At 41.0% G+C, this 10594-nt stretch overlaps 1 protein-coding gene across 1 annotated transcript; it reads right to left on the bottom strand.

Annotated features, from left to right (window-relative positions):
* Window positions 1-4647: 4647 nt before the first annotated feature.
* Window positions 4648-10074, bottom strand: LOC129729082 (uncharacterized). The gene is made up of 6 exons (XM_055687562.1): window positions 9969-10074; window positions 8897-9909; window positions 8252-8839; window positions 7981-8191; window positions 5125-5269; window positions 4648-5032 (listed from the first exon to the last, which is right to left on the bottom strand). The coding sequence occupies exons 1-6, from the start codon at window positions 10039-10041 to the stop codon at window positions 4648-4650; spliced, it is 2415 nt and encodes an 804-aa protein (XP_055543537.1). The 5' UTR covers window positions 10042-10074.
* Window positions 10075-10594: the final 520 nt, after the last annotated feature.

Below are 10594 nucleotides of genomic sequence, written 5' to 3'. Positions count from 1 at the left end.
TGCTCATACGGCCGGGATCAAAAAAGCTTTTATTTTTGTATCTATGTCGTGAAGATTCAATAAAACAGCGAGCATAATTTCTTAAGAAAACAATTAATGTTGGACATCATACCAAATTTAGTTGAATTTATTATGATTGACGACGGGGAACATATTGTTCATATTTTTCTCGGTTTTTGAAGATGCATGGCAGTGCCGGTTAGTTGTGTTGTAAACTAATACAACTAATCATTTGCTTAATTTGCGAGGTCTGTCTCATTTATCTAGAATTTTTAAAAATATTCCAATCCGAATAACCAAATTTTTGAAATAACCGAACAGTTAGTGTGCTTACTAATAATTCCTGTACTCGGTAAATATGGTTACATAAATATTTGAAAATTATTTTTTAATCGATGTTTGCAATATACGGTAAATAATTAAATTGTAGCTCTAACCCTCTAGTGCCCAAATTCATTTTCAGACGGACTTCGAAAAAATCACTTTGAAACTTTATAAACATTTTTTAAGTATTGATTGAAGCTTTTTAGAGGTTCAACTGAAGACCGTCTAATTTATTTATCTTGGAGATGAAAAAACGAATTTGCAACCAACAGATTTTATTCAAAAGTTATAGCGCTTTCTTCAAAGTGTTCTCATTGCTCGGAGGTGGTTTTCCTTAGTTTTATTTTCGGGGTGAAAAATGCGATACAGCGAAATAATCTTTTGCATACGCTTAAAGATGGGTTTGGGCATAGGAAAATAAATGTTGATTAAGAAAAACGCAAAATGGCATATTCTAACAATCTTGTGTGCTGGATTGGCGTGCATAAATTAACTAAGGTTGCTTCTAAGGTTGGTTTTTTACGCGAATTCCGGAATTTACGCGTTTTTTTTTAACGCGACACGTATCCCTCGCGTAAAAAGCGACTTTAGTGTATAGAAAAATTACTTAAGTTATTTATACAAATTTACATATGTTGCAAACCCGATCAGAAAGAAAAAAACAAAAATGTAACAGAAGTTGTTAGTTTGTTACGGGAAAAACCTTCCAGGCTGTTTGGTCCAATTTGGTCCCGTTAGGTGTTAAAATAACAGAAATTATAACAGAAATGATTCTACTAGTATCAAACACATATTAAAATTTGTTACTAACATATTAGCTTTCTAACAAAATAAGGTAGTATATAATACAATATAATAACAAACATTGTTAGAAACAACAGGTTTTGATAAAAACGAAAAGTTAGTTAGACTTGTTTCAGAACTACTTCATTACACGTTTTGTTATTATATATATTCAGATTCAATTTTGTAATCAAAATTATATGGAAAAATACAAAATTGTATCAAAATATGTTATTTGTATTTTACGTTGATAGAATTTTGTAATGTTTTAGATGAGCTCTTCTGACCGGGAAGACAATTAATTTTACCACAGTTGAGAAAAAAATATTTCAACGTTCAATACTTCTATTGCTACATAGTAGCAATAGCATAGTAGACAGACAGATTTTCACAATGTTTATGAATTGCATGATTACGAAATTGTGAATATGTCCGCCATTTTGTATGTTTCTTTTGTCGATATTTTTTTCTTAACTCTTAAGTTACGTTTAAATAAATACAAATGATTGTTTCTTTGTGTCGCTTGAAAACATCTCAAAAAAAATCAAAAGAAGAAACCCTTTCTCAAAAGTAAAAATCTTTTCTATTTATTTAAACGGAACAATTTGATACCCTCTACCTGTATCTTCTTGGAGACTGTTTCCGCGTCCTGGCCTAACAAGAGCCAACTAGATAAGGCTACGGATAAAAGCAAATGACTAAGGCCGTGAACACATATATATATATATATATATATATATATATATATATATATATATATATATATATATATATATATATATATATATATATATATATATATATATATATATTTATATATGCCGTGGGCTTGCATTTTTACGTAAGCGCCAAATTTTCAAATTTCATTTTTTTACATATTACTATAATATAGAAAATCAACTTCAAGATGCTTGTTGCCGTTTCCAAAAATTTTGATAAATAACTGAGAAATATCAAAAATAAGAAGTGACGTTAGCGCCACTTTACATAGAAGTGACGTTGAGGTACGAATACGATTGTGTATCATGCTTGTGGAGTGCATAATTTTATTTATATCCTTGCTGCTGACTACCGACCAGTACGCATGGCAAACTAGACTATTCAGGCGTACCAACGTCACTTTTAGTGCAAAACTCTAAAATGGTTTTGCTGTTTTGCAAGAGAAGTGATGTTGGCATTAAAACTCAATGCGTTTACATAAATAAACGTGTTAAAGCAATGGGGTATGTTTTTCATCATATTTACTCAGATTCTATCAGATCAGTTTGCGTAATAAAGCGCTTCTGTTGATTTGTAAACGATTCAGATCTGTAGCGATTTTGTGCTTTTGGCGCTTACGTCAAAATCCTAGCCCACGGCAGTATAAGCTTCTTCCTCGGCAATTTTTATTTTTCGTTTGGATTCGCCCCGAAGCACCATTGCGATTGGTAATACCATTCACGGTGAATATTCATCGGCATTGATCTGAGTCACAAAGGCTTCTGGAACGATGTATTCCCATCCGATCGCTCAATATCGCTTCGGATGACTTGAGTAAATCGTAGCCAATACGAATCAAACACGAAGGTAATCATATTACGTTTTCATAACTATTCATCGCCCACAAGCCACTCATAACAGTTCAGTTCACTATAGGCGTTGTTTCCATTGCTGAGTGGATACACTGTTGCCATGTGTTGTTGTGCTTCGGCAATAATGAATGAATACGAATGCAACGAAGTGATATTCAGCAGCCCTGCTTGCAAGTCCTCCTCGAGCATTGTCCATGTCTCGGGCCCATAGAGGACTACTGGTCTCACAAGCGTCTTGTACATGGTGCACTTGGTACGGGGCGAAGTTTACCAGACCCAAAGTCTTGTGAAGTCCGTAGTAGGCACTACTTCCAGCTACAATAATTCTGCGAAATTCTTTGCTGCAGTTGTTGTCTGACGTTACCAAAGTTCCGAGGTACACAAATTCGTCAACCACCCCGAACTCGTCTTCGTCAATTATTACGCTACTGCCTATGCGAGCGCTATCGCGCTCGGTTCCTCCTGTTATCAGATCACTTTCAATCAAACGTTTTCTGCTTCACGTTTCAGTTTGGTGTACTGTTCAGCAACCGCCTTCAAACGTCCTTCCGACAAGGTCCACGTCGTCAGCGAAGCAGATGAACTGGCTGGATTTATTGGAGATCGTGCCCCGCATGTTAAAGGCAGAACGTTTCATCATACTTTCAAGCGCAATGTTAAACTGGAGGCAGGAAGAACCGTCGCCTTGTCGAAGTCCCTTGCGTGTTTCAAACGGGCTTGATAACGCACCCGAAATCTTCACACAGCACTGTACACCATTCATCGTGGCCTTAATCAGTCTTGTTAGTTTCGCAGCGAAACCATTTTCGTCCATGATATTCCCATAGCTCTACACGGTCGATAGTATCGTAGGCGGAACTCGATGAATAGGTGGTGCGTGGAGACTTGGTATTCGCGACACTTTTGGAGGATCTGCCGCAGCGTGAAGATTTGGTCCGTTGTCGATCGCTCACCAACAAAACCGGCTTGATAACTTCCAACAAACCGCCCTGCAAGCGGCGGGAAATTGTGAAAGACGATCTGGAAGAGCAGTAGGCTGCGCTGAGAATCGTGATCGCTCGATAGTTCTCACATTCTAACTTGTCGCCCTTATTGTATATCGGGTATATTACTCGCTCCTTCCACTCCTCCGGTAGCTGTTCTGTATCCCAGATCCTGACTATCAGCTGGTGCAGCCAGGAAGCCAACCTATCCGAGCTCAGTTTGATAAGCTCCGTTGCGATGCCATCTTTTCCAGCTGATTTGTTGTTCTTGAGCTGTTTGATGGCATTCTTAACTTTACCTATCGTAGGGGTCGGAATGTCTCCCTCATCCGCTGTGCTGACAAAGTCGTTCCTCCTGCCGTCTTGGTCCTCTGCCTCTGCACCATTCAGGTGTTTATTGTAGTGCTGCTTCCACCTGTCGATCACCTCACGTTCATCCGTCAAGATTCCTTCATCCTTATCCCGACACTTTTCGGCTCGCGGCACAAAGCCGGCGCGGGATGCGTTCAGTTTCTTGTAAAACTTAGCTGCTCCATTTCCTCACACTCTCTCTCTTCCAGGCGGCGCTTTTTGTCCTGGATCAGATGGGACTGCTGTCTTCGCTTCAGTTTATATCGCATGACGTTTTGACGTGTCCCTTGCTGCAGCATCAATGTCCGCGCTGAATTCTTCTCGTCTAGAATCGTCTGACACTTCTCGTCGAACCAGCCGTCACGTCGATTCTTCTCGACGAACCCTATGGCACCTGTACTGTTGTTACCGGAGAAATAAAAGCTCGCTTGTAATCATTAACTTATTACTTTATTACTAACTATAGAATTATATTGGTATAATGTCAGACACGTCTGTTCTCGTTGGTGGTCGATAGGAAAAGAGAACGAGATCACAACTCGTGCTTACCGGAAATCTATTTGCTATAATCATTATGGGTATCTTGAAAATAGCAGAAAGCTGGTGGCTTTCAAGTCAGCTATAAACATGGGAAACTAGCTATAAACTAGGGACACATCAGCACCTTCCGCCGCGCTGTTAATGGCTGCTTTTACATTACTCCAGCAGTCCTCTAGAGGGGCTTCGATGAGCTCCGGCAGTGCTGCCTCAAGGCTTTGCACGTATTCAATAACGACTTCGGGAAACTTGAGTCGTTCCAGGTCATACCGTGGCGGGCGACGGTAGCGGTTGTTGTTGACAATCCAAAGTCTTTGGCGCATTTTGACCATCAGAAGATAGTGGTCAGAATCGACGTTTGCGCCACGATAGGTTCGGACGTTGATAATATCCGAGAAGTGCCTTCCATCAATCAAAACGTGAATGATTTGTGATTCGGTCTGTTGTGGTGATCTCCAGGTGTACCGATATGGATTGGGTATGCTGGAAGTAGGTATTACGTATGGCCATGTTCTTGAGGCGGCAAATTAATTAGTCGAAGGCCGTTTTCGTTCGTTAGTCAGTGAGCGCTAAACTTTCGAATAACCGGTCTAAATTCCTCCTCCCGGCATACCTGAGCGTTGAGATCTACGATAACGATTTTGACGTCATGTTTTGGGCAGCTATCGTATGCACGCTCAAGCTGCGCGTGGAAGGTGTCCTTATCGTCATCTTTACTTCCTAGGTGAGGGCTGTGCACGTTAATTATGCTCACGTTGAAGAAACGGCCTCTAATTCTCAACTTGCACATTCTGTTGTCGATTGGTCACCACCCAATCACGCGCTCCTACATTTCCCACTTCACAATAAAAGCTGTACCCCGCTCGTGTTTCCAAAAAATTTAGGGACTTGCAGTTCCATGATCAGAGTTTCCAATCGTTAGTCCGTTTTTGTTGCCTGGGTCTATGCCGATTGTTCCGGTCCGAATTTACATTGCTTGCTTCCTGTACTGACGATTTTTATGGCTGGCTTGTAAGGGCTGCACCAATTCTCTGTCTCTCCGGAGGACCATCGTGTCAGCACTGTCCCACGTTGACACCAGGAAGTCCAGCAGCCGCCCCCAACATGGAGAATAGACGCTGTTTTGAGCCGCACCATCTTAATGAACAGACGCTCTGGTTGGCGAAGCATTTCCTCTACCTCCGGAATATGGTTAGCGCACCAATGGTCGCGTCGCACCTTCTCACTTAGCTATTGCCGGATTGACAACAATTCCCAGGCTACGCCAACCAGCTGTGTCCATGTTTCAGCTGGCAGGCTATCGTGAGCATGTGACTCATGGAGGCGTGAGATAGGAACTTGTGAGGACCGAAGCTGAGTCGGTCGCTCCTTCCAGGTTATCAAATCACCATTTGAAGCCCTAACCAACTGGACTGTTTGCAGTATTTATAATCGGTATGCTATCTTACTAGGACTGCAATACCTAGTCTCGCGACGGGCTGCCGTCTTAGGTATAGCTAATGGGGCACCGCATTTCAAAATTCAGCCACTCTCTCCGGGTCCGATGCTGTTGTACGTCGCCCCTAACATGGGGAACAGCCACGGACGACTCTCCTTCCCAGTCAGAATACGACCAAAGTTTCCACTTGGGGTTGGTTACCCTATCTCCGCTAAGGTTACTCGTGTCCTGGTTGGCACCTCGTGGGAATTGGGATAGGAGTAGCTGAATAGAGGTGGAAGACCACAATAAGGTTTTAAGTCACACGAGTTCAGATATTTACGAATTGCTACGTGGCGCTGGTCTTGAGGTACGATGCTAGCCTAACAAACCAGCCGATCGTAGCGCTAACCTCGCAACTGTCCTGTACACTAAAACAGTTTGCTGCGAAGTCTGTGTATACTAAACAGAAGGTCGAGTTCCGAATCGGTTCCGAAATTCGACTTGTAGAGTAGAGACGTACTTCCAAAATCAAAAAGCGTGTCAGTGTTGTCGTAATTGCGGATGATTCTAGTGACTGGTTCGAAATACCCGAGCACAGAACAATGGAACAGCGTTATAAACATTCGTCCAATGATCTGCGTTGAACTCTTCCAGGGGCATTTGTCAATTTCTCCAAGAATCACTTTAGCTGCAACTATAATAATAATACAAAGTATAATGATTTTAAACAATGCACATCTGTGAAATCCTCTGATACTTTAATCAGAAATTCCAGGCGATGACTTGTACGATCGATAATGTTGGCTCGATGTGGCCCGAAAGTCTAATTCGTCAAGTAGTACACCAAGGTCATTAATCTCGTTGACATGAGTTAGAGGTCTATATCCAATTGTATAAGTAGCTTTTTAAAGGGTTGCTACCACGATGAAATGAAATAACGGCACATTTGTTGGCGCTGATGATCTTCAGGTTCTTTTACACCAATCCTTGAAAATATTTAACAAATCTTGCAGTTTTTGACAGTCGGATAATTATTCAACGACCACAAAAATCTTCAGAGTCGAGATTTTTAGGAACCAAGTTTTATATCCAGACTTCTATCACATAGGTATTTTAGCAGCCATATAACTAGGCTTTCGGAAACACTCATTCTTGAGTGTTTGGCGAGTCAAATTCAGCTTTCAAGTCCGTATATATATCATCAATTGCGCAATTGATACGAACTGTATTGCATATTGAAGATCAATCTGTTATCTAACTATACTCAATAGTTTCATCGTGCAAATTTTCAAGTATAATTGTTGAACTTGAATCAAAGCTTGAATGTCAGGTGATACTATATGGCATCACCCGCCGGGGATGGGTTAACATACCAGTAAAAGCATTAATATAATCAGTTTAAAATGTTCAACAAACATTTTTAACGATTATTTATCCAATTCCATGTTTTCACCCGTTTAATGAAATGGCGTCATAATTTGCCAATCGTATCGCAATCGCATCCGTCCCCCACGGTGGAGTCTATGCGCGCTGATTTCTCGTTGAAGACTAATCACAAAAGCTTTCGTCTTTAGAGTGGAATGAGGAGGGCGTTTTTTGGACATGCGTACAGGATACATGCTAGTAGGGAATCTGTATATCAGAGAAATGACCAGACACTCACCGTTAAGGCAACTGTCAACATCAAAACGGATAACGGCAATGTAAAATTATACAGCTCGCCCGTTTTGATGTTGACAGTTGCCTTAACGGTGAGTGTCTCGGCGTCTCTCTCTGGTGTATAGGCTGACTACATGCTAGGAAGGCAGTCACTCACTCAGGGAGCGATGAGTACCCGGAACAAAGGACTGTAAAGAAAAGCACTGTACCCGGGAACAATTTCACTATATTTCGTTCGACAAATTTTATTTTCAAAGAGATTTTCTCATTACAAAGTATTAAAAATTTTTTTGATAATGATTGTAAACCAGTTATAATATATTGGTACACATTCAGTGTATAGTGGTCGTACCAGATTTCGGGTGTGTCAGACATTTAAACAAGCAGTTTCCGTATATCAACTCTAGGACAAAAGCCACCAAACTTCCTGTCAACCCTATGGCGAGCATCAGAAACGCTCCCAACAGATGTGACGGTTGAAGTTTTACTGGTCCAGCGCTTTCCCGGTGACGCGATGTACCGATGGATAGTTGAATGTTATAATTTTCATAGATACTTACAACCTAGGAGGAAGATGAGTAAAACAAAACATCTTGCGGAAGTTATGCGTAAATTTCGCTTACCTTTTGTTCCCAGTAACGCTGTATACCGCTCTGAAAAATTACCAAAATCAGCTCATCCAGGTGTTGCACCATGGGCCACGTCTTTGTGGACATAGCCACACAATACTCCCAATAAATATCTTCTATCATGTTCTGGTATTTAGAAGATAATTCCTCATCAATGTACTCGCCTATAGAGAAATGGCCGTACGGCAATCGCTCGATGCTATAAGCAAGTTCCCCCTTCAGTGCTCGTGTATGCAGGAACTCTTTCGGGTGGGTTTCGAAATTTTGTAGCAATTTTACAATGGTCGGTTGAGTTGCCATCCGAATCGAGAAAATCCATGCATCTTGGGTGGCCGCCCAGTGGATGTTACTATCAGTTAGATCCTGAACGGTGTTTATCGGAGGTTCGAAGCGTGGTATGGTCATTATGCTGGATAATCCACCGCTATAGGTATTTCCGATTATAAGCCCGACGAACAGTAGAGAACCCATCAGAATAATCTGCGAAACAAACTGGCTACGGTTTATTCTTAGAAGAACAGTTTGAAGGATGAATATACTGCCAATTATCATAAAAGAATTGCAGATATCCACTGGACGTTTCTAAAATTAGGAAAAAAAATAACATCATAGATCACCAGCTTCGGTTTGGCGACTTACGATTTGCAACAAAATATTCTGCACAACATATTCGGTTAACCCCGATACAACACTAACAACTGCGATCGTTGTTAGCACTGCAATCCACAGGTTACTTGAGAACGGCAGGATCGGAGTCATCCAGCTACTCAGCAGCTTCGGCTTCGGCGTGATGCAGGTAACACCGGTTCTCGAAATCGGCTTCGACAGCGTTAGAAACTGATTCTCGTGATACCACGAGTACAGGGCTCCAGCGCCAATATCAGCGCGTCGCTCGACGACCGCCCCGATGATACCATTTCCGGTTCGGTTATCGAATATCTCTCCCCACTCGCCAGCTTCATCCAGTGATATGTCCAGGCTGCAGTTGAATTTCGCACAAAACTCCAAGAAAACTTTCGACTCGGTCCCGTCAATGTACAAAACTGGTTTGCTGTCATGAAGGGCGTTAAAAGTTTGATTTCGTTGGATCATATTCCATAAAGTATATGGAGAGTAGTTGAAGATCGCCAGACGCACCAGCATGCCACTTAGGTTGCGAATCTTATCGGGAAATAGATCATTTCCTTCCCGAAACCTTTTTTGCGATGGTATGAAACTATCCAGAATTAAAACAGTCCGGTTATATCCCCGGGTGTTGTATGAAGTTGTCATCAAATCAATTCGATCGTGGGATTGCGAGAATATAATAAGCAATCTTGGAATGTCGAGAACGGCATGATGTTGAGTGATACGATCCAGAAGTGATTTTTCCGTTCGCTGATTTAATAGAACAATGACGTACTTGTTCGCAAACCGCTGATTAGCTCGGTCGTGCAACAATTGGAATCGATCGAGAAAATAAATTGCCGATTTTTCGGTCAGTATGAAAGATTGACAGCCATTTTCTATGTTGGTGAGAATGAAATCGTCTGTAGACTCCTCGATGTCGGTCCAGATAAAGGGGTACAAACTAGTGAAGCCATCGAAAAGTGGCCGTTCCGTGATGCTTCGAATAATGCAGTTCGAATAAATATGCGCGAAGTACTGTAGCACTGAAAGTAAAGAAAAACTGATTATATTTTCTCGAGTTATTTTCATAACTTCAACCTACCAACTAGGTTAAGTAACGATGACACTCCCAGATTCAAAGTATCTGTTTGGTTGACATCTGAGATGTTTGACATTTTGACTTGTTGAAAGTTCAAGGTGGCAGAACCCATTTTATACGTACTAAACTGGCTCATAATTAATTAATAGTGTCTAATTCAACCAGTCCGGCAGTAATGTCTAATGATTCAATAGGCCGGTTATTACTACTAAATAGACTAATCTTGACTGCAAACACGGTGGAATTACTACCTGGTAAACAATCAATTAGGCCTCAGTCGGGTGGGTATTACTTAATATTCGCGTTGTACATCGGTTAATTTCTTTGTTAAGCGATTCACATACAGGCAGGCTAGCGCTCAGGAAGGGATGCACTAATTCGTTGGTATGTCTTCAATTATTGAGTTCTAGGAAGGTACTCTAGCACTAATTGAGATCATCGCAAATACGAAATTATAGTTGCTGTAGTCTGATAATCGTTCCAGGAAGTAATAACATTTTTCAAATGAGTGGAAAACAGTATTCATTGAAAGTAAAGGATTTACAAGAAATTCACACTGATATTTTCATGATATTGCTTATAACATAAGTCAATAAAAAGCAGACGAAAATTATTTCAGTGTTAAAACA

Source organism: Wyeomyia smithii, chromosome 3, assembly GCF_029784165.1.
Source record: "Wyeomyia smithii strain HCP4-BCI-WySm-NY-G18 chromosome 3, ASM2978416v1, whole genome shotgun sequence".
Classification (NCBI taxonomy): Eukaryota; Metazoa; Arthropoda; class Insecta; order Diptera; family Culicidae; genus Wyeomyia; species Wyeomyia smithii.
The sequence above is the reverse complement of the archived record's forward strand: the minus strand, read 5'-3'. Positions and strand labels throughout refer to the sequence as shown.

What these genes read in the sequence shown, in the direction of transcription:
- LOC129729082 (XM_055687562.1), bottom strand. Translation starts at nt 10,041, where the DNA reads ATGTCAAACATCTCAGATGTCAACCAAACAGATACTTTGAATCTGGGA. An exon ending in TCTGACACACCCGAAATCTG is followed by an intron (nt 5,270 to 7,980) that starts GTACGACCACTA and finishes GCCCTCACCTAG; the next exon opens with GAAGTAAAGATGACGATAAG. An exon ending in TTTAGACCGGTTATTCGAAA is followed by an intron (nt 5,033 to 5,124) that starts GTTTAGCGCTCA and finishes ACCTACTTCCAG; the next exon opens with CATACCCAATCCATATCGGT.